This window comes from Ictalurus furcatus, chromosome 11 (assembly GCF_023375685.1).
Source record: "Ictalurus furcatus strain D&B chromosome 11, Billie_1.0, whole genome shotgun sequence".
NCBI lineage: Eukaryota > Metazoa > Chordata > Actinopteri > Siluriformes > Ictaluridae > Ictalurus > Ictalurus furcatus.
Window position 1 is genome coordinate 24,730,696 of NC_071265.1, and position 25,042 is coordinate 24,755,737.

The 25,042-nt window shown below is 38.0% G+C and overlaps 1 protein-coding gene across 1 annotated transcript; it reads left to right on the forward strand.

Annotated features, from left to right (window-relative positions):
- Nucleotides 1-12,690: 12,690 nt before the first annotated feature.
- Nucleotides 12,691-16,034, forward strand: synprb (synaptoporin b; the record flags this gene model as incomplete). The annotated part of the gene is made up of 4 exons (XM_053635965.1): nt 12,691-12,827; nt 14,003-14,201; nt 14,683-14,874; nt 15,425-16,034. Coding segments are annotated over 4 exons (852 nt in total), but the record flags the coding sequence as incomplete, so codon positions are not given.
- Between the last annotated feature and the right edge of the window lie 9,008 nt (nt 16,035-25,042).

Genomic DNA, 25,042 nt, shown 5'->3' on the forward strand with positions numbered 1-25,042 from the left:
AAAATACATCCATAATATATTACTGCTATAGTCTGTTAATGTATGATTGATGTTCTAACTACACAATAGTGCATAATACAAATATACATAATTTAGTTATATTTGCTGGACTGCATCCATAGATATGGATATGTAAGGAATAAAACATGATGGGTTGTGTCCACCATTCTGCTATTAATAATAGGAAAATAACAAGGTGATGTGATGCAGCTCAACACAAAGCAGAGTTACTGTTACCACCACAAAGCTGATTCTTTTCCAGTAACAGAATATGCAGATGTGTTTTCTTTCTATTATACCAATGCAATTTGCCAACAGTAAAATTGTTTGATTTATTAAAGAATGTCACATTTGATCCATTTTCCATTCATCCAACTACAAAACGAGTTCCTGTTATCACTTAAGTTATACAATATACAATTGTTTCCTAACTAGCCTCTTTCTTCTTTTTTCTCTCTCCTACTGAAATGAATAGGAGAAAATATAGCTTGTTTTGTTACAGATAAACGCCATAAAAGATAAAACAAAAAAAAATATTCCTTTTTCAGAAAAATTAAAGTTACAGCTTTATCTCTGAATGTTACAAACTGATGGCACTGGACATTCCTTCTGAAAAGTCTAAAGACCCATCTCTTCACAGAACACCATATCAATATATGTTTTTTAAGAATCCACCATACAAGCCCCTGTTTATATTGTTACTATAGAAATGATAATATATTAGAAGAAGCACACTAATATAAACCTGTGAATCTTGCAGTCAGGTCTGTTGCTGTTATAGAAAATTAATCTATTAACCTTCCGATAAATCAGAATTGTGATTCAACAGCACTGTGGTATAAATGTATAATTGTGTTTAATTGAGAAAAATCACAAATTTCTGGCAGTCCATTTAAGTTGGCAGTTTGCACTTGAACCTCTTTACTCATGGACGGCTTTGTATTTTATGATTTTTGTCCCCATTGTGTTTAATACTTAAAATGAAAGTATTAAGTTAAATACAACAAGTAAGAATAGACAAATTTGTTGATTGCATATAGTACCAAATTTTATTGGCATCTATTCAATATAGATTGATATAGATTGGTATCTATTTACTCATGCTGGAAAGTTTACTAAAGCTCTGTTTAGAGAGACAGAGATTTATCAGAGGAGCGAAATATAAGAGAATTCTGCTGTGTGCTGTAGCGAATATTTGAATATTAATTCCTATCTTTTATTTACACCTCTGTTTTTCTTTACCTTCTGTGAAGCTTTCTGCAAGCTGTGATTTCTGTTGCGGCGATTTGTGGTCTGTCATTCTACACCACAAAACTGATTTAAAGTGAAATACATGCACATTCTGATATCCATGTTGTAATTCTCTATTTCAGGGCATAACTGTAACCAAGCTGCAATAACCAATGCAGCATCATATTTCCACAGTTGGGATAGAGTTTTGAGAATGTTTTAATATCAGTAAGAAACATTATCTTTATGGTTCTTAAAATATTTCCTATTAATAATTTCTATTTGAGATGGAAAATAAAAATAAAACGTTCTGGTTTCATAATAATGGAATTTACTTTAGTCTATATTATCAGGGTCTACAGTAACACTTTAATATGCCTCAAAGTCCAAATCAAAGATTAAATAATAATAATAATAATGTCAGGAATGTATGTTGCGCACCATGTATTACAGTGTATTACTCTAGCCATTTTCTAACTCTCAATGTTTCCACTGGATGTTGGCCCAGAGGTGTTCACCACATTTCCCTTGCTTCATCTGCAGTAGCACTCTCCTTGCATCTTAGCCATTAATAATTAATAGTCTCAGTAATGACAGTTTAATACCCTTACTTTCTGTGCCAGTCTCTCATGTCTGCAGCTGAAACAGAGACAAACCCCATGCCTGAGATAGTTTAATAACAACTTTCACGGTTCTGAATAAAGCTCTTATTTGTAGTGCTAGTCTAGAGACACAAAATATAGAATTGCTATCATAAATTGAAAATTGCCAAAACACCATACTAATAATAATAATAACCAAAATTAGATGAAAAAGGAAAGATACACATGGGCTTTCACTGGAGTCTGCTCACTCCACATTGAATATTTACATATTAAGAGGAAATGCACATATACACTGAAGTCACTCAGTAAACCTTCATTAAATCAAAAGAGTGTTCATAAGGTTGCAAATGTGGCTGTAGTTCTCCTACAAGCACACATTGTTTCTGCTCTCCTCCTCTGTGTGAAAGGCCAATAGATCTTTAGAAAAACAAAAAGCAAGGAAAATTATTTCACTGGTAATCAATCACAGAAACAACCATATTTGCATATTCATGAAGCTGCCCTAAAATCCATTGAAAACGTCAGTTAAGGGACTTAAAGCTGTATGCGCATGTGTGGGCAAAATGAAGAAACACTGTATGCCGTTATCAACATGTATGACTTAAATCTTTCATTCATACCCCTTTTGAGTACAAATATTTCAAATGTTGAATAAGGATAAAGCATAATGATGTTATTAATATTGAAAATGAACACAATACTTGTATAAAAGTACAATTGTGCAATTGTGTAATCTCTCTCTCCCTCTCTCTCTCTCTCTCTCTCTCTCTCTCTGTGTGTGTGTGTGTGTGTGTACTTAACACTAATGTTTTGAGTGATAGAGGTCATATATTGGGCACTGACACTGACTGTGACAGTGACATGACAGGTCGATTTGAAAAGGCAGGATGTGAGCCTGAAAGCTCACACTTACAAAGCAAGTGGCTCTTTGAAATATTAAAACACTGAGTGATTCATTCCCTGCCCCCCTCCCCTATATTTTTCTCTTACTCTCTCTCTGCAAATATGAGACTGATGGAATAAGGTCAGTGTACAGTAGAATGATTTATCAATGCTGGATCTCAATACTAGGGTTAGGGTTAGCCTACTGAAATGCAGCTATTGTTTTATTCACATACACATGAAGGTGACTCCGATTGTTGGTGATGCCAAACTACTATGTCCTATATAGTTTTATGCAAATTATATTAAACTTACATATATACGTACATATATGTATGTTCTGAGACACTTTTCTGCTCACCACATTTGTAAGGTGTGGTTATTTAAGTTACCATAAACTGGCCATTCTCCTCTAAACTCTGTCTCATCAGCAAGGTGTCCCTGCCCCCAGAACTGCTTCTCACTGGATGTTTTTCCCCACAACAAAACAACCCTAAATTAACTCTAAATTTAACTCTAGAGACTGTTGCAGTTACTAAAAATCCTCAAACCAGAATGTCTGACACCAACAGCTATGCCATTGTTAAAGTCAGTGAGATCACATTTTCCCCATTTTGACGTTTGATGTGAACACTAACTGAAACTGTGTCTGATTTAATTTATGCACTGTTCTGCTTCCACATAATGGTCTGATTGGACAAATGCTTGAACGAATAAGTGTACATGTGTTCCTATTAAAGTGGCCATGAGTGTATAATACCTCACATTCTATAGAAGTTATTTTACTTATGCTTGTATCACAGCTTTTCACAGATTATTTGGATGCCTTGGGAAGCTGTTACCTCTCTCTCTCTCTCTCTCTCCCTCCCTCAGTGAGAAACAGTGCTGGTTTTTGAAGAGTGCCATCATTTCTATATATAGAGCTCTACCAGGCAGAACAGCACTGGCTGTGAAGTGCATTTTTGCTCCATTCTTAGCCCATTCTCTGGCTTTCTAAATGTGCCAATTGATATCTGAGAACTTCTCACCTTCCAGTTCTCTTGAAGCAGAAAAAGAGAATGAGGTTCTGCTCAAAACGTCAGGAATTCCTGTATTACTGAACACTAATACTGAACATCCTGAACGTTCGAACTGATTAGAGCATCACAGCTGCTTCTGTATTGTCACTTTTTTTTTCATGTCCTGCTTCCCAGGGTTGAGGGAGATGGAAGAGCAAGAAGGAGGCCAAAAAAAGAATCATTAATTATGCAGTGTTGAACAGCAGCCTTCCTAACTTCAGCCTGGTGAAAACCTTGTTGTGTCAAAGTGTCAGGCTCACTCTCCATGGAGACATACCAAACTTTCCTGCTTCCTAACGCAGAACCACTAAGCAGTCTACTCAAGTAAACCCCCTCAGCAAAAGCATCAATAAGCCAGAGCCTAATGGAAAATATACCTGCTCTCTATCTTAATGAGAGAAAACAAGCCTTGATCTTTAGACGTGCTTATACAGGGAGCTCATGCTTTAGGCAGTTTAAAGTGTTTTCTTATGTAAAAGAGATAGGTCAGTTCTTAAGTATTGGAGAAAATAAATAATTAGCAAAATGTTGGCTGAGCACACTTGGAGATTAGTGTATTGAATCAAATGTGCTTACACTGACACTGTAACACGAATGAAACAGTATAAAGTGTTTTTATAAGCCTCTACTGGTCATAATAATGAATACAGACAATAATTCTCATGCACCTATTGTTAGTAGATAAAGCTTTGCCTGTGCGCAAAGACTGTGGCTTCATTCTACCATAGAAAACCTAGTAGCTGTCTTCTCTAATAAAAAATCTCTCTGGCATGTGCACAGGAGTGAGTCAAAATGAAATTAGGTTTAAGTGGTTCCTGGCATGAGGGAAAGAGAGTCATAGTGGTGATTGGTGTTTTAAGGAAAAGGCCTGCAGAGTACACAGAGACCAGCAATAATTAAAGAATTCCAATGAAATACAAGCAAGTGTACAGTTCTGTAACTGTGTATTCTCAGTTAAAGTTAATTATGTTTTTGCAAAGATAAACGACCTCTGCAGTCCAATTACCATTTGATGGTTCCAGCAGCAGTGTATCAGTTCATTGCGTTGCTGGGTGCAGGTCTAGTAAAATGTCTTTTTCAACACAGATATAAACAGAAATAGCTTCTTAAAAGTTAATTTTGTCAGGTATCAGTAACAATAAAATTAATAAAGAAGCTGGTTCCACCTATTTTGAGACAGATGTTTGTTGGCTAGACCAACAAAGAAACCCCCACAAGATTTAAATTAGTACTCATTTAAGTGCTTTGTGAAGAGGTAGGTCTTTAGTCTTCATTTGAAGACAGAACATGATTCAGCTGTTTAGACAGCCTGGGCAAGTTCATTCCATCACCTGAGTGCCAGGATAGAGAAACACCTTGATGCATGTCTACCTTATACATTGAGTGATGATAGGTCCAGAGAAACCATGTTGGAGGTTTGAAGGAAATGCAGTGTAGAGCAGGGTGTGATAAGTGCCTTCAGGTAGCTGAGGGTTAGCTGTTTTTGGCTTTTTTGGGAAGCAACAGTTTTTTTGAAATAACAATAGTAGGATAGTTGGTTGTCTAGAATTATTGGTGTGATCTGAGAGTTGTCCATTGAAATCAGAAGATCTTGATATTAAGATACATCTCCAGGGATATACAGTAGCTCAATCTTGCTAGGATTTAGTTTCAGCTGATGAGCTACCATCTATAATGATGTCATGGTTTATGAAGAGTGCATAGAGCTCTACTAGGCAGATTAGCATTAGGTGTGAAGTGCATTTTAGCCAGTTCTCTGGCTGCCATCTATGATGATGTCTGCTAGGCATGCTGAGGTTTGTACAGAATCAGTATCTGAGGGAGGAAATAAGAGGATGAGTTTGGTATCAATAGCATAACAGTGGTGTAAAAAACCATGTAAGGATATTACCTCACTGAAAGCGTGTATTGCAGAATAGAAAGGCTTCATACAAAGCATTGAGCTGTTCATTCTCAGTCTCACAAAGCTCACATTCTCAGTCTCACAAAGCTCAATGGCTCCTCCAGTGGAGACTTATGGTAGCACGTCATGCATGCAGGAAAAGATTAATGACAAATTGCTGACCACACTAATTTAACATATAAAATAACCTTTATATAAGGTATGTGCTTTAAGTGACACTGGCATTAAAGAAGATAGTTGTATACATTTGGTTCTGTAGTACTGAAACACATCATGATATGATGTCACTGATGGACAGGCATCATGTTCTATACCGTTTGGAACAGTAGATGGTAGCAGAATGTAATGCACTGTATGCTTAGAACTCTAAGCCTTAGAAAAAGGTCTCCTGCTACAACACCAGGTTTAAAATGTCAGAAAAGCTATGTCAGCTGATCAGGAATTTTAAAAAAGTTTATATTTATATATATATATATATATATATATATATATATATATATATATATATATATATATATATATATATATAAACCCTGGTATTTATTTATTTATTTATATGTTTAGAATACACATACATATGAGTGTGTGATTAGCAACGTACAAAACATAATGTACACACATACTGCATATTGTATATACAGTAAATAGGAAACTAGATGTTTTTTGGATACTGCAGGAGATATTGTGCTAAGCATTGAAACCATTGAAACTGATGTAATGGTACCTGATGGTGATATCCAAAAAGGTAGTGTACATAATAAAAGCTAGTACTTTAAGTCTCCTGGCCAAAATTGAGTCCTGAATAATAATAAATAAATAAAAAAATAGAAAGTTATATGTAATCCTTAATTACAATGTACTGATTTAGGTAAAATATTGTACAAATTTACTTTTAGATTTTCACTTCAGTGTAATTTTCTTTGTGGCTTTAGGTTTACTTTGGAGTTATACTATCTTTACTTTGAAGTTATGCTTCCTCATACACAGTTTAAAGGTGACTTTTTTTTTATCAGTTGAATCTGAAGACATATTTATTTCCATTGTCTCACATGTGTCTTATTGATTTACCTTTAACTTACACAAAAGGTTTGGCATCATATAATTTAAGTATTAAGTACTATTATTTGAGCCTGAGAAAGGCATGAAGGGGAACCCTTAAAATTGTATGTGGAACCCTACAACAGAGTGTTTCCCTATCAGAAAACATTCCAAGTAAAAACCTATTTAACAACCCATAACTATCCAAAGATCTCCTTTCTAAGAATATATACTTTATGACCAATTGTTTGTGGGCACATGACATCACATTTTTAGAGGATGTCATTGTATGCTGTGCCATTACAATTTCCCTTCACTGGAGTTAAGGATCCTAGACCATGTAGACATGGTTTGTCAAGGTTGGCGTGGAACAAGATTGGCCTGCATAGAGCCCTGACCTTAACCACACTGAACACCATTGAAATGAACTGTAATGCTGACTGCACCCCAGGCCTCCTCACTTGACATCAGTGCCTGACCTCACTAATGCTCTTGTGGCTGAATGGTCAATACCCCACAGCTATGTTCTGAAATCTAGTGGAAAGTCTAGTTATAAGAGCAAAGGTGGACTAAACCTGGAATGGGATGTTCAAAATACACATGTTTGCGTGATGATCAGATGTCCACAAACATTTGGACATATAGTCTGCATAGATCACAGGATTCTTGAAAACTGATTTAATGTGCTTATAGGCTATGCATTAAACACAAGAATTTCTAAGAAATACTAATCAATTTATACCAGTTTAACAAAGAATTAATTAATATTTTAAAATGAGTTACCTCATTGTCTTTCCTGTGAATCTACTGAAAATAAACAATGCAATAAATATGTCCACATGTTGGATCAGTATATGCTTTTGGTGGGTCATGTTATAAACCGCTGAAAGCCACTCACGTAACAAGCACTATTTACAACATATGCTGTGATTCGTACGTGTGCCCAGAAGAGGGAGATCATATCTAATCTGAAAATAAAACACTCAGTTTGTTGTCTTCAGTGCTCAGTATTCAACAATTTTAGTGACGCAGTTGAATTTAAATAAAGTTTCAACAGGTTCAACAATGTTGCAAGGGTTTTATGTTGTCTTTATTAAAGTGATGGACATTGGCGAAGACTCAAAACATATTGACCTGCACAATTGATTAGGGCTGTTTTAGTACTAAACAAAAAGATCCATCATGTGGATTAAAAACCCAATCAGTCGATTTACTGCTGGAGTTTTCACTGTGAAACTGAGAGAGAGCAAGTTCGAATGACTGCCTGTGACATTTGTGAAGGTACAGGATGAGTAAGTGACATCTAATTATATATGATAATTATTTGATTCACAAAAGAAAAAGAAATTGATGTTGCATTGCTCTCCTTCTCCAATTAGCTGAACTGGCTGCATATTGAATCCTGGAAATGTCATACAAATGTTTAGCAATAAACAAAACAATACTAATCAGTGAGAGAATTATCTTTTCATTTTTTGTGAAACTTTTGAAAGAAATTAGACACAAACTCTTATTTATCCATCCATATGTTCAAAGAGCATATCACAAATACATAAATGAGACAAATGTTTTGCAGTTTGTTGACTTGAAAAAGGTCAGTACTCATCTCTGCTAACAGGCCATCATTAGTGAGTTGAAAAGACCACATAAGCAATTATAAGGTTAAATGGAAGGGGGGAAAAAAACCTCCTAGATGGAGAATTACAGGCGCTGGCTAAGCAGGAACTTAGAATGTGGTTTTAATATGAAAAGAGAAAGAATGGTGATGAAGAAGATAAGCTAATCCTCAGCATGAAATACTGTTATGTACTGCACCATAACAGTATGGTGCAGTGCTTTCAAAGAGAACTCTTCACGCTGTGGGAAGCGCCCTCATGCATGACCGTTATCTGAAGTCTGTGTAAAATCAGTCCTATTTATAGGCAGTCAGGTGTAGTCAGGTGACGTGGCATTTCGCGTGACTATAAAACGGTGTCTATAAACCACATCATCAGCCTTATTATCTTCAGTGAAAGAGAGCATGTCGGCTATATATATATATATATATATATATATATATATATATATATATATATATATATGTATGTATGTATGTATGTATGTATGTATGTATGTATGAGTCAGAGAGAGTTCAGGAAGTGTTATTCCTTGCTCTTGTTTATTATGGGGGAGGGCAGGGATGTTGTTCTCGTCCACGTGTGGAGCTTGGGGCTCAGTCTGAACCTCAGGGAAAGTTGCTTCTCCAGTCGAGAGTGACTTCTCAAGGGGTTATATGGGATTCGAATACGATGTCTATCACCAACATGTGTAAGGCAATCCTATCAACATTGAGCAAGATAAAGGAAGGTCTGGGCATCCCCTCAGTCTCTATGGATTCCAGATTCAATGTACTCCAGGCAACCGGAGTATGGGCGCAGGCATCCTGTCGAGGCAGGGGCTGAGGCCCAGGGATTGGAGGCTCCATCCACAAGTGGGTGAGTCCATATGGCAGAGGTTCGGCCAAGCGGAAGGGGATGTGTTTGCCTCTGAGGAGACAACACGCTGCCCGCTGTGGTACCCCCTCATTCCTCCTGTACCAAAAAAACCCCCAAAGGACAGGGCTGGATGCCATGATACACACGTGGCCGAGGTCATGTCTGTATGCCTTTCCCTGATTGCTCTAGCAAGAGTTCGCCAAGATTACACTACATCTGCTGCTAATAGCGGCAGCTTGAATTCGGTTTTTGGAGATAATATCTCTGCTGGACGGCACTCCCTGGGAGATTCTCATTCAAAGGGATCTATTGTATCAAGCCAGAGGGTTGACTTATCACCCTTGTCTGGAACTATGGTACCTGTGAGACTGGTCCCTGAGGGGCACAAGCTCATAGATTCCAAACTCTCAACTGAGGTTGTAGAGACCATGTTAAATGCTAGAGCACCATCCACAAGAAAATTGTATGCATTCAAGTAGCAACTTTTTATTGTGGTGTGAGGAACACCAGTGAGTCCTAGTGACTGCGCAATAGCTACAGTCCTGGAGTTCTTACAGGAACATTTCTCAGCAGGGTTGACTCCTTCTACAATTAGGGTCTACATGGCCGCCATTTTGGCCAGCCACGCCCCTAATGATGGAGTCTCTGTGGGGCAACATCCTCTAACGTCGAGGTGTATGCGTGGTGTCAGATGGCTGAGGCCCATCTGCAGACCATGCATACCTTCCTGGGACCTTCTGTGGTCCGGTAAGGTCTGTCAGATGCCCCATTTGAGCCCTTAGAGTCCGCTTCAGAGAAGCTTCTGACTCTAAAGGTAGCACCTTTTGCGAGCCCTGACATCTCTGTTGCCCCTTCCTGCCTTGACTTTGCGCCTGGATTTGCCAAGGCCTCTCTATATCCTAGGCTGGATTATTCCTAAGTGCCTACGTCTGCTGCCCAGCCAGTAGTGTTGCAGGCTTACTCCCCTCTTCCGTTCCTTACACCAGAACGAGGAAGATTGCACCTACTGTGTCCAGTGAGGTCTCTTTGTACTTACATCCACCACTTCAGCCAGTGGTGTAAGTCGGAGCAGTTGCTGGTTTGTTTGGCAGTGACAGTAGAGGTGATGCTAAGTCAAAGCAGTGCATCTCTATTTGGATAGTGGAAGGAATCTCTATTGCTTATGAGGCATGCAGTCTTGCTACGCCTCTGAGCATAGGGGCTCGTTCTACTAGGGGGGTCGCCTCCTCAAAGGCTTTATCTAAGGGGTACCCTTACAGGATGTGAGTGCTGTGGCGAGGTGGTCTACGCCACACACATTCATTTGGTATTATAGTTTGGCCTTATGGGCCAGCTCATATATGGTTCTCTGAGATAATATCTCTGCTAGATGGCAGTCCCTGGGAGATTCCCATTCGCAGGGATCTATTGTCTCAAGCTAGAGGGTTGATTTATCACCCTCAGGCAGAACCATGGATACTGTGAGTCTGGCCCCTGAGGGGCACCAGCTCATAGATTTTGGTTTCTCAACTGAGTTTGTACCCTGTATACTGCACAATGGCTACAGTCCCAGAGTTCTTACAGAAACGTTTCTCAGCATGGTTGGCTCCTTCTACAATTAGGGTCTATGTGGCCACCATTTCAGCCAGCCATGCACCTATTGATGGAGCTTCTGTGACAGGCCATACCCCCAGTATGACAGAGTGGGTATACTCAATCCCACAGCATGAAGCTCATGCAACGTTGAGTTCCCTTTTAAAGGGAATGTCAGGGTTGCCCTGTTCCCTGATAAGGAATGAGATGTTGTGTAGCTTTGTCATACTGGGGCATGCTTGTGAATCTAATTTTTGCTTCAGATAATAGAGGATGATAATGTGGTTTACAGGAGTCATTTTATAGTAATGCGACGTGCAAAATGCCATGTCACCTCACCATGGAAGGCCTATAAATAGGTGGGATTTTACACATTTTCAGATTTCGGATACCGGTCACATACGAGGGCATTTCTCACAGCGTGACGCTCACGCAATGTTTCATTCCCTTCTCAGGGAACAGACGTTTTGCTTTGAGAAACCCTGAAATTTTTTTACATTACACAGAAAAAGAATAAGCAGTACATTTTAGATCAAATCTGGTCACTTCTGCAAGGAGGCTTAAGCCTTTTTTCAGCTCTTATAGTTGGACAGTGTATGAATGCTGTACTTCAGAACTGAAAGCTTTTCCATATTTTTGTTGAGTACGACTATTATTGGTATTCTACTTGGGCAAATGAAGCATACCAAATTCACCACCAATAACAGTGACACATATCTTTCTATTGAAAATAAATATATAAACATATATGTATATGTTTCATATAAACATATAAACAGAGGGAGTGCTTAATGATGGAGGATGCTGTATTAACTTAATTAAGCTTGTTGCTGTTTCCTTGTCTCTCAAGCCACTACACAAATATAAACCATTTATTATGGTTTAGATTTATGATAATAAATGTCATTCAGAGCTTCATTTAAGAAGTATTATATCCATATATGTGAACCAGTGTATGTGGACATGCCAAATATTCCATAATAATGAATTGAAAAATTCTCTCTCTCTCTCTCTCTCTCTCTCTCTCTCTCTCTACCTCTCTGTTTCTCTCTCATACACACAACACATACTCTGCCTGGCTCCTGTGTAGAAGCATCTGTGTAGTGAATTCTCAGTCACTATCTGAAGCTTTACATGGGAGCAGGCTTTCATTCCTTTACTGAGAGATATACTAACTGATGATCAGTTATCTTCCTCAATGTGTATGGTCATATTCGCTCCGGTAAGACTACATAAATTTACTTACAAAGACATCTTGTGATTTGTTTAACTTTCAAATAATTTTGTGTTTGTAGTATAAGTGGCATAAATAATTATATACATACATATTTATGATGCAAAAAAAAAAAATGCATTCAGTAATTATCATTTGTTGTGTTTGTGTGAACATCTGATAAAAGGTTTGATTATTTAATCAGATTTAATCACTGTGAGGGGTCCCAGCATCTGTCTCCGCTGTTTGTAGTTTTTCCTTTCTGAATAATTTATCTGCTCTCACTGGAAGATCGATTCTAATCGCTAATCAGTATTATACTGTGTATAGTATTTCTATATATCTGAGTATGTGTGTGTTTTATTACTATGATTCCGGTTTTCTATAGGTATGAGCATTTCATGCTCATTATTTAGTTCATTCTTTCAAACAGGTTCCATTATTCTGAGGTTGTATCTATGCCTTTACTTGACAGTTTATTATGCACTTTAAACATGCTAATAATTTTTAGATTTGAATTTAACATATGTATTGTAAGGACGGGGGTATTTCTTGGACAGACTCAAAAAAAACACTTCTATTTCTCTTCAGCTTAATAATAAAGCTTGTGAAGAGCATACTAGAAAAGCAGAGCGTGAGAGAGAGAGAGAGAGAGAGGACACTGAGAATTATGTACTAGGGTTGTTTTTTTAATTATTATTATTTGACTTGTTGATTAACATCGCTTCTACAGCTTTTTGCTGTTTGTGCATTTGCAACATGTGGGGGATATTCTGGCCAGATAATGGTTAAAGTGGAATGCATGGATAAAACCCAAAGAAACATCAGCATCAATTTTGGCTATCCATTCAGGTGAGTGTAATTTTTTCTCTTCATGTCTTCAAATTCACAGATCAACAGATGATAGTCGTGTCTGTGGTAGCATAAACCCATAAAATGTAGTGGACACTTGAGCAGACCGCTTTCAATAAAGCCGAGGTTTGTAGTCACTGGGGTCTCAAAAATATGTCCATAACATCAAATGCCTCAGAGGAAGTGTGTGAAGTTTTTGCCCTCCCACACTCGCATTGTCTCATGATATGAAGTGACAGTTGCAAGGGCTGATGACTAAATTTAGTGAGAAAGGATAAATTTGGAAAAAGCAACCACACAAACAAAGATCTTTCACCATAAAAAAAATCAAATAATTGAAATTAATCAAATGTTGTTGTTTTTTTTATTAAACAAATTACTAAAACCTATATCTTGTAGAGAATGTGTTGCAATAAGAGAGAATTATACTGCCTTATGTTGCATTTGGTAATTTAATTTGTGAAGATTTTTCTAACAAAAGCCTGATTTTTCTAACAAAGTTTAAAGTTGTCTGCTCTTTGAATCGTAACAAGTTTAAAGAAAGCATAACATTTCTCTCTAAAAAAGCACAGTGTAACATGTTTTACAATTACCTGTAAATTACAATCACTTTAAACTGCTGTTCATTTCTGTTTCTTCATTTCATCTTTTTTTTTTTCTTCAATTTAACATAAGATATTTACAAGTGAACATAAGATATATTAATGTAATATAGCATAAATTAACATAAGATATTGTTTAAAGATAAGTCAGAAATATAAGCAAGTCAAATAATCAAAAATGGACCTTGATTACCAGATCTTGATTCCAGGATTACAAGTGAAATTAAGAAAAGGAAAGCATAAAGAAATCATGCTAATTTTACATGGTATGTAATGTAAGATATCTATATTATTCTCCTTCAAGTATAATATCCAGTCTAACAAGTAGTGAGGACAAGATGACTTGAACATAACTGCATATTTAGTGGTCTTTTGTATAAGTATAAACATGCATTAATGATGTAGAGACCACAAGGTCACACAGGGATTATATCATCTTCACTGTGTGGTACGTGGGCAGACAATACATTGGCTTGTAAATGGCTAAATTAATATTTTATGAATATGTATAGTATGAGTCTGTTATGGCATGTTATACAACATGCTGCAATTTCTCGTATGTTGTTCCTCCAGACTGCAGCAGGTGCACTTCAATGTTCCTCTCTGTGAGGGTAAGAGGTATGAGACGATCTTCCTCGAGGGAGACTACTCTTCTTCAGTGCAATTCTTTGTTACTGTGTCTGTGTTAGCATTTCTCTACTCGCTCCTAGCTACAGTAGTCTACATTTTCTACCAGAACAAGTACAGAGAGAAGAACAGAGGTCCTCTAGTCGTGAGTGCTTTTCTTTTTTAGAATTGACAAAATCCTTTACATCAAAATCGCATATTTCACTTTATTATGTTATTTTACACATGGACTTGAATAACGTGATCACATGCAAATAATAGTAATTAAAAAAAAGTCTGTGCATTTCAGTACCTTATGTGACATGTCAAAAGGATTTAAAAAATCTTTTAAAATAATAATAATAAAATAATAAAAATATAAAAATCTTAAACACAATTCATATAATTGATGTCATACCTCATCTATACAGTCATATAAGTGATGTCATTTTAAACCACATTGCCCTACATGCAAAAAATTAATATATGATAATAAGCGTATCATGAAAAAGAAACCCTTTGTGAAATAACAAATACTCCTCTGTAAGAGATTTAAGGAAAGTGCCTAGCAATAAAAATATAACGAACAAATAAAGCCTCTTCCAGTGTTTCCACTATCATTTCACAAAAATTTAAATTCCCCACAGGATTGCCTGGTTACTGTGATTTTCTCGGGTCTGTGGCTTGTGAGCTCGATAGCCTGGGCTAAAACTCTCTCCGGAGTGAAGACAGCCATGGATGTGAGTCTGATACAGATGCTAATGTCTGCCTGCAGAGATGAGCAGAACTTGTGTGAGACACTAGAGGAGCCAACCTGGACCAGTCTTAACGTATCAGTGGTATGTGTTTTGAGTCGACAGTATGAATATAAGCAAAGTTTACAGGCAACAGATCTTGAATCTATAGTTCACTATTTTGCAAGCCTTTGCTAAACCCTTGCTAATATCAGAATCAAAAATCTCTGATAGTCTTAAATTGTGTCAGGGACAAACAAGGGATTCTATAGGCATTTTAAGATGTTTAAAGACAGGCTAAAATAATATACGTTGAAAGTATCTTTTATTTGAGTTTAAATAAACTCATTAGATTTTAGAACAAACACCATTAGGCTCTTTGAATATTGCTTTCAATATTTTGGATTGCGCTGTTACAAATTACAAAGCAATATTGTGGCAATTGTATGAAATTCAATGTTTTGAAATATGCCTGTTCCATTGTATCAGGTTTTATATTACTACAAAAATATGACCATCATCAATCAAGAAAACCTCAAAGAAAAGAATAGAAAGTGTGACAAAGCCGATTATAAATTATTTAAAACAAATGAACTGCATTACTTCTTATCTCACATTTGCTTTATGACTCTGAACTATCTCTTCTTGCCCCCAGGCATTTGGCTTTCTGAATTTCTCCCTGTGGGCTGGTAACATTTGGTTTGCCTACAAAGAAACAGGCTTACACAAGTCCGGTCAGCGCTACCCCTCCAGAACGCCCTCTGAGAAACGCAGCGATAGTTTCAGGCAGTACAGTCAAAGCAGTTTTGACCAATCTGGAACAGGCTTTGGACAGAGGCTCTACAGCCAGCCAAGTTTTGATCTATCAGGTGGAGGACTCAACCTATTGCAGACCAATCTGGGACAGCCTAATGTTTACAGACAGATGGGCAGTCCCACCTCTAGAGGACCACTCATATTTGTCAATGAAAGTCAGTGAGATAAGTGAATGCAGTGTGGTTATACTGTATGAGGGAGATAGTCAGGAGAGAAGAATGAGGAAAATAACAGAGAAAAGATAAAATAATCTCTCAGATTCTGAAAAGAGTATGTATTATGAAGTGGGAAAAAAAGACAGAAATGGAATAAATGCAAGACCCTATATTTATGTGTACATTGTATGGTCACTGGCAGAAGAGACAGGAAGTATAAGTGTTTCATTTAGATTAGTTGGTGGTTTTATATTTTTTTGTTAATTTAATTATTATTAAATGTGGTTTAAATATAATGATGTATCATTTGTGAGATTTTTCTCAAATTCTAATAAAAATATTTTGTGTATTATGTTACTTTAATAGGAACATCTGTAATGTACTTTAAGTGACTTTGACCTTGGCATGGTTGTTGGTGCCAGACGGATTGGTTTGACTGTTTCAGATTCCGCTCATCTCTTGGGATTTTTATGAACAGCAGTCTATAGAGTTTACAATGAATGGTCTGAAAAAAAAAGAAGAAAAGAATCCAGTGAGGAATATCCTGTAGCTCTCACTATATATAAGGTGGTCAGTGTAAGTGGCTGTATCTAGATGTAACAACATATTCCATCATTTATTTGTGTTCTGCCACTGTAAATGCTGTCTCTGGTATTTCTCCCACGTACATTTTCAATGTTTAATGTATATGTAATGATTGCTTCCTGTACTTTATTGATATTGTTACATTACAGGGCTTAAAATGAAAATAAAAACCACAGAAGTTAGGATGTGTCTGAAGATGTTAAATCTGTTAAAAGACTGATCTGAGGGCTGTTTTATTAATGACTCAGTCTGTTCACAGTGTTCCGTGCAGTGCAGAAAGTGTGTCAGAGTCTATGCAAGTGATGCAATCATGTTGTAACTTGCAAAGTTTAATGTTGATCTCTCTAATCTAGCCTTGTCAAAATAGGGAATAAAAACATTACAAAATCCATCAACTTGCCATGATTACTGTTATATGAACATAAACATAAGAAGGCTTCAGATCATTTAGGTGTATTTTTTATCACGCATCTTTTGATCTGGGTTTATGTGGCTTTCACCAGAGATCCGTAATGTTGAAATATAAACATAAGATTTAGTCTCTGAATCATTTGTGTTTGTGCAAGTTGCAAGATATCATGCGGAGAATGTATACACCATAACAAGTTTATCTCGAATAAGGATGCAGTACCTTGTAAGGATTACACTATATGGCATTTTTTGCAGCCATCGATGAAGAGATTTTATTGCTTTGCTCTTTCTTCATTTTGTTCTGTTCCTTAGTATTGCTTTGGTGCTTTTTTGTATATTCCTTGCGTCTTCCCTTGTAAATAAATCTGTTTCTTCTTAGCTCCAGATAAAGGGATGGTGAAGATGCTCGTTTTCCTCACGAAGCTTTGTTAATGAGAGGGTATTAGGGTACAATTAAGATCTCTAGGTCTGTCAGAGTCCTGGCCTGTCCTCCTGGCTACAGACTGTTTAGCATTCTCCGACCCACTGCAGTGAAGCTAACTGCCTGCAGGTGCCCAGCCCCAGAAATTGCAGCTTTAGGTAACTATAAGTCTATAGCTGATGCCATTTAGCTTATAACAGGAAATGAAAGGTTACGACTTAAGAACTGTCTTCAGCTGTTAGTAGGGTCCAATTACAGAACATGAATTCTCTCTCTCTCTCTCCTCTCTCCTCTCTCCTCTGTGTGTGTGTGTGTGTGTGAGAGAGAGAGAGAGAGAGAGAGAGAGAGAGAGAGAGAGAGAGCGAGAGGAAAAAAGAGAAAGGGAGCCTGTGAGAAATAATTGCAGTGTTCTTAAATAATAAACTGTTGTTCCAAACTGATGATGATATAATCAGCAGTCTATCGATAGGCTTTAGCCATATGTCAAAAAATCGAGTGAGCAAATGTAAATGCTTCCTTCTCTGTATCAAGTAATGTATGAGTCATTGCCACCTTGCCAAGATATGTGCTTATTTAAATTAAATGTTTTTTATGTTCAGCTGGAGGAATTGAAAAAATCATTAAATGTGTGTTAGACATTCTCTAAAAAAGACAGGTTTTATTATTTGGGCTGGCAGTTAATTCCAGCAAGGCAGAATTACCATGATGCAGCAAGGAGACCATTCAATTCAGCTACAGAGAGTCGAGTATAAAAGTTAATCCTGGACTCAGCTGAGTGGAGGATAAGACACCATGTTGTTAGTGATTTGCTGGTACAAGTGTATGTAATGGGGAGGTGAGGATGACTTTTCCTTCCCCTCTTCCCACTCCTCATTCTGTTCATCCATCTGTCCCTCCTGGCCCTTTGTCAGTGCTTTTGCTCACAGAGTCTCATGAATTAAAAAAAAAAAAAAAAAAAAAATACCTTTATGACAAAGCTTTGAAATTCTACTATTGTGTACTGTAGAATTCTGGGTGGTAAATTTCAGAAATATTTGTAATGTAGCATAGCCCATAACATATCTAAAGCAGAATAAATATCAAATAATCTATATCACACAATTATTATTATCTATTAAATATTATCTTATACTATGAAGAGAAGTGTTCCCTGGGTAAATAAATGCCTTGAGAGATGTACTTTAATTTTTATGAATCAGTGGGCAATAAGATTATTTATTTGATTGGCAGTTATTTGTTAGATGTTAATAAGAAAATAGAAAGTGACTTTAGCATTTGCTGAAGTAGAGGTTGATTAACCACATTCGGTGGAATTCATAATGTTTTAAAGCGCTAGTAACATTATAAAAAATATTAATGGATTGTTGCCTACCATGTACCCAGCCCACGAATATTAAATTATCGAATGATTAGAAATGAGAGACTTTATGGCAGTTATTATGTGGAGAATGAAACATATCATGTCATATGATGTATACTAACATGTATTCAGGTTTATTATGATCTTACATTGTGATAAAATTAAATAAATAAATAAATAAATGCATCATGTAAAATTAGCCTAGGACTTTTAACACAGTTTACAAATGTAGAATACTAAAGAAGACTAATAATAATGGTTTTAGGAAAAAGTAAATCAATTACAGTTCATAATTATGTTACAGGACTTCTGAATAACCTAACATTACCTATATTCCCATTTACAATATCTTGTACTGTATTCCAGTCCTCTAGTTTATCTCTAAAAATCAACTCAGTGTATACAAACTCACATTAATATATTGTAAGCAGGTATTTGACAACACTCATCGCCTTTAATCATGTCATTCATTTAATAAGTGTAAAGTGTGGGCTAGTCCATCAGGAGCATAGGCTCTGGCGTGAATGTTCTCATTTGCTCTTATCAGAGAGATGAAAGCACACTGGCTCTGTCCAACTCCCAGTGTGCTGCTCCTCAGCCTCCAAGCAAACCTCGTAGTGACGTATTTTTATATTTCTCCACCAGTGCTAACTATGTTCAAATATACTGTACATATACATATACATGTACATGAACATGTACATGTGATGTAATATTCAGATAGATGAGCTAACATAAAACCACAACACTGTTCTATATTTCTTAATGATTATTTTGTGGAGCCTGCACAGAAGCAAACAGCTTATGGAATTGACTGCCCTCTGTTGTCCAATCCATTTTTACAGCAACAGCTTTGATGTAAAAAATGTAAAAAAGCTTTGATAATCCATGTTTATCCATTATCTCATTAAGAACCTCTATACAGTACTGTGATCATCTGATGCTGTTGAAAAAACTGGAGTTTACATGACATCTACCTTACAAAGAGAACCTAGTGTATAGGAGGTGATTTGTCAGCGTTTACTCTGCTAATGAACACTATATGTCATTTGACATGTTTTATACTACACACAGGATAAAGATTACATAGACATGCAATATTTGATATTTTATGGGCTCAATAGACGGGTGATTATAAACAGGAGCTAAATGTGTTCTCTTTAAAAGACAGCCAAATGTTTTTTTGTTTGTTTGTTTGTTTGTTTTTTGGGGTGGGGGGATTAAATATTGGAACAGAGCTTCGGAAAAGATTACAGCTGAATTTGTGTCACTGTCCAGGTATTTGTAACGATCCGGGATATAATGGAACTGTGCCCACTGGCGTGCTGGGCCACAAAACTGGGACAACAGGAACCCTAGCCATTGCTTCTTGCCAGGCTTGGACTCCATTAGGCTAGAAAAGTATATCTGGCAGTCCCCAAGAAAATAATTCAGGATCACGTGACAAACCATCAAACAGGAAACTACCCTGGCCTAGTTTGGCATGCAACTTCGCAACATCATAGACAGGGGCAGTCTTACAGGCCGCTGCAGCAGCCTGCCCGACCTGACTCATCATCAAGCGGAGAGGCACTCCGCTCTCATTTTACACCACTAACTCACCCTATGCCTACTCACTGTTGCCCCCCCACCCAGAGTTAACGGAAAGTTTCTCTGCCATCGCTAGGGGTCCAGGGTCTGTGACGAGCAACTATTCAACCTCTCAGTTACAGAGTTGGAGAGGTATTACAGACAAAAAGTGACTTCATGACACACTCGAGAGGGGCTACTGTTTTCAGTTCCATCACAGATCCACAGTAAGCACCCAAGTTCGCACAACAGTGGTCCAGGACCCTCATTAGGCCCTTTCCCTATCAGTGATTGTATGAAAGCTGCTGGAGAAGGGTGCAATAAAGCTACTAGACCCCTGGACACACCCCGGAGGATTGCACTTAAAATATTTCCTTGTTTGGAAGAAGGATGGGAGGTTCAGGCCCATCCTGGACATCAGATACTTGAACAAGAGCCTCAAGTATCTTCCGTTCCACATGTTATGAGTGGCAGATGTCCGACATGCTATGGAACCTGGAATGTGGTTCACCTCGGTGGACTTGAAGGATGCATATTTCTATATTCCATTGCCCTGCACCACAGAAGTTTACTTCAGTTCACATTTCAGGACAAGACATATCAGTTCCGAGTCCTACCGTCTGGCCTCTCTCTTTCTCCCCGGTTCTTCACACGGTGCATTCAGTTGGCACTGGAACTTCTTTACAGGGAGGTTATGCTGATTCTCTCCCCCCAAGAGCTGACTCACCCCATGCCAGTCTGTGTGCTTCCTGGGTAGAAAGAAGGCCTTGCGGAGACCCTAGCAAGGTTCCAGGTTCATTGTAACCTGCACTATATCGGCTTCCTATGGCTGGTGGGCCTTCTCACGGTGGTCTCATCAGCCATCCAACTAGTGATTTTGCATCTTCACCCATTCCATTGCTGGTTGATAGCCAGATGTTTGTCACTGGTGCACAATTGGTGCACTCGAGAACACTTCCCTCAACGGGTGGGGAGGACATTGGCAACACCGAGGCATACAGGGCAGTTGGGACCCACAGCTAGGTGCATCTCACATCAACCTTCTGGAGTTATGGGCAGTACTTTTCACATTTCAGGCAGGAACTCTCAGGAAGACACATTCTGATAAAGATGGACAACACCACAATGGAGTTTTTAATTAATCACCAGGGAGGTACAAGGTCTCTACCCTGACTGCAGCTGACATGAGTGTTTCTGTGGTGGGCAGACAAACACTTCCTGTCAGTCAAAGCAGCACACATCTTCAGCCGTTGCAACAGTGTGGCAGCCTCACTTTCCTGCGCAGGGCCAAAGCCCTGAAGAGGAATGGTGTCTGCACAGGGAGGTGGTCCAGGCAATCAGGAGGACATATGGAACAGCAGCTATGGACCTCTTTGCCAGCAAGGCAATGGCACACTGCCTGCTATAGTTCTCAGTGCAGGAGGAACAAGGTTCACTGGGCCACAAATGGCCAGACCTCCTTCTCTATGCCGTCCCCCCATTCCACTCCTCTGGTCCATCCTTAGGTGTGTACAGAAGAAGCATCACAGGCTCATTCTAGTGGGCCCCTGTTTACCAGCGATGCCTTGGTTCAGCCTTATATCAACTCTCACAACTGGTCCACCTCAGCCACTGTCAGCTCAGAAGGATCTGCTGCCATAGATGAACAGGGCGCTGTGGCATCCTTCCCCGGACAGATTGAAGCTATTCATCTGGCCCCTGGGGTTGAGAGGATGCTCTCCCAATGATCAGCAGAAGTGAGGAACACTGTCATGAGTGCTAGGGCCCCTTCAACATGTCGCACTTATGCCAATAAGTGGAAACTGTTTGTTTCCTGGTGTGCAGATCAAGTTCTTAGCCCAGTTGACTGCCCCATCAGCATGGTGTTGGAATTCTTGCAGTACTTATCGGACACAGGATGTTCCCTAGCTACTCTTAAGGTGTTTACGGCAGCTCTGTCATCCCACTGGGATCCTGTGGGGCAGATGTCAATTGGTGCAAATAGGCTAGTTCTGGCTTTTCTTAAGGGAGCTATGTGTCTTAAGCCACCACCACGGGTGGTGTATACCCAGTGGTGTTAGACAGCTTGTGTTCAGCACTCTATGAGCTGATTGAGCAAGCAGATATTAAGAATCTTTCTATGAAAACTGCTTTCCTTGTGGCCATAACATCGACCAGGAGGGTTGGCAAGTGGCATGCTCCCTCGATGAGTCCACAGGTGGGGGCCAGAGGATAATCAGGTTACACTTTGGCCAAACCTGGCTTTCCAGCCCAAGGTATTGCCAGCTCAGTTCACAAATCAGCCTATTCAGTTGGCGGCGTTTCGACAAAAGGACAAGGCTTTCCAGGCAGCCCTATGTCCAGTTCATGCGTTAAGGCAATATGTGCTAAGGACCACCTCATGGCATACCACGGATCAACTATTCATCTGTTTTGGGCCCGGCAGAAGAGGTGCACCCTTGTCGTAGCAAAGGCTCGCTCACTGGGTAGACACTATTGTTATAAACTTTTTCTATATTTAAAATGTTATTGTACATATCTTATCACTTATCAAGCAGTATTACTGAGAACTTGTATGCTCTCACACAAAATTATCAAAGCCAAAATATATTTTGTTGTGTTTTAGGTTTTTTGTTTTGTTTTGTTCTTTGTTTTTTACATTAAAAAAAATAAAAATAAAAAAAACCATGAAATATGTCAGGGGTATTCAAAGCCCAAACATTAATATTTGCTAAAGTTTTGCCCTTTGCTATAATCACAACTTTAAGTCTTTTGGGATCATACATATATTATTAATATAAAATATAAATATACAGTAAAATACATTGGAAGACCGATTGAATTTATGGGGGTTGTAGAATATGAGCATCTAATTAAAATGGTATTTGGACTCAGTTATTGAATGCAATTTCTTAAAATTCTAAAAGGTACGTAATCCACCCAAGTTATGCAACAACAGAGAACTGTTCAAGGAACTGCAGTATTGTAAACATCCAACATTTTATTATTTTTTTTATTTGAACATATGCTTACATGTTAATGTTCAAACATTGCACAGATTTTGCACGTCACATTTATGTATAAAAGGCAAATCTTTCTTAAAAATAAACTTTGTGAAACTTACAATAATATAATTTGTCCATTAGATGGAACTATTTCCCCTGACAGAAGTGAAATTATTGCACTGCACTAGGTATAATACTTGGTTCTGCTAGATAATTGGCATGCCAGCTGGTTAACTTAGTAGCAAGCTGATATGACCTAGTTCAAATAATGACATAGTAAAGTAAAATAGATCAGACAACTCAGCAAACACACAACTGTACTTATTGTACTATGGCTGAAATAGGTTTATAGGAAAATAGGCTGGATTTCCAGTGCCAACATGACTGTGGACCATGTTTATTTACAACAAATGTATACATTTTCATAAAAATGCATTAGGAGTAAAAAAAAACCAAAAAAATAAAACCATACAAATCTAAAACAGCTCAGCTTGTGCAACAATACCATCCAAGTCCCACCAAGGTCATACAATCATTGTTTAACTTAGCAATCCTAAATACTAAACAAATAGATTAATTATGGTTCTCACAAAGTTTTTCTTTGAATAATAAATGTTATGCAGTGTCAGTTTTGGGTAACATACCGTGCTGTGACTTGATTTTTTTTTCTGTTTTTGTGTATATCTCGTACTAAATTGTTTCAGAAAGTAAAACAAAATCTAAGATAAAACAAAGGCAACCTGAGTAAACACAAAATACACTTTTTAAATGCTAATGTTAGTTATTAAAGCAAAAAAGTTATCCAGTACCAACTGGGCCTGTGTGACAATGTATTTGCCCCCGTAGTTACTAATTCCCCAAATCTATGAAACTGCATTCATAATCGGTTTTACTGGACTAGATGCAACCAGGCCTGATTACTGCAAACCCTGTTCAGTAACACACTATGCCAAAGTTGAAAGAAATTCCATAAATGATGAGGAAGAAGGTAATTGAAATACATCAGTCTGGGAAGGTGTACAGAGCTATTTCAAAGGCTCTGGGACTCCAAAGGAGCACAGTGAGGCCATTATATCCAAACTGAAAAACTCAGCACAGTAGTGAACCTTCCCAGAAGTAGCCGACCTTCCAAAATTCCTCCAAGAGCACAACAACGACTCATCCAGCAATTCACAAAAGAGCCAAGGACAACATTGATGGAACTACAGGCCTCTCTTGCATCAATAAAGGTCACTGTTCATGACTCCACTATCAGAAAGACACTGGGCAAAAATGGCATCCATGGAAGAGTGGTGAGGCGAAAACCACTGCTAACCCAGAAGAACATTGAGGCTCGTCTGAATTTTTCCAAAACACACCTTGATGCTCCTCAAACCTTTTGGGAGAATGTTCTGTGGATTGATGAGTTGAAAGTAGAACTGTTTGGAAGACAGGGGTCCTGTCATCTGGCATAAACCAAACACAGAATTCCACAAAAAGATCATCATACCTATGGTCAAGCATGGTGGTGGAAGTGTGATGGTGTGGGGAAGCTTTGCTGCTTCAGTGCCTCGGCAACTTGCAATAATTGGGAGAAACATGAATCCTGCTCTCTGCCAGAAAATCCTAAAGGATAATATTCAGTCTTCAGTTCGTAACTCAAGCGCAACTGGTTTAAAGTTCAAAAAGTTTTGGAGCTGCCTAGTCAAGGTCCTGACTTGAGCCAATTGAGATGCTGTGGCAGGACCTTAAACACTCAGTGCATGCTCAAAAATCTAAAGCAAATCTGCAAAGAAGAGTGGGCCAAAATTTCACCACAGTGCTGTGAAAGATGACGCTACAGTTATCAGAATTGTTTGGTTGCAGTTATTGCTGCTAAAGGTGGCACAACCAGATTTTAGGTTTGAATGGGCAATTAGTTTTTCACATGGGTGATAGGTGTTGGGTAACTTCTCTTTTTTTTTTTTTTTTCAATTTTCATTTTAAAAATACC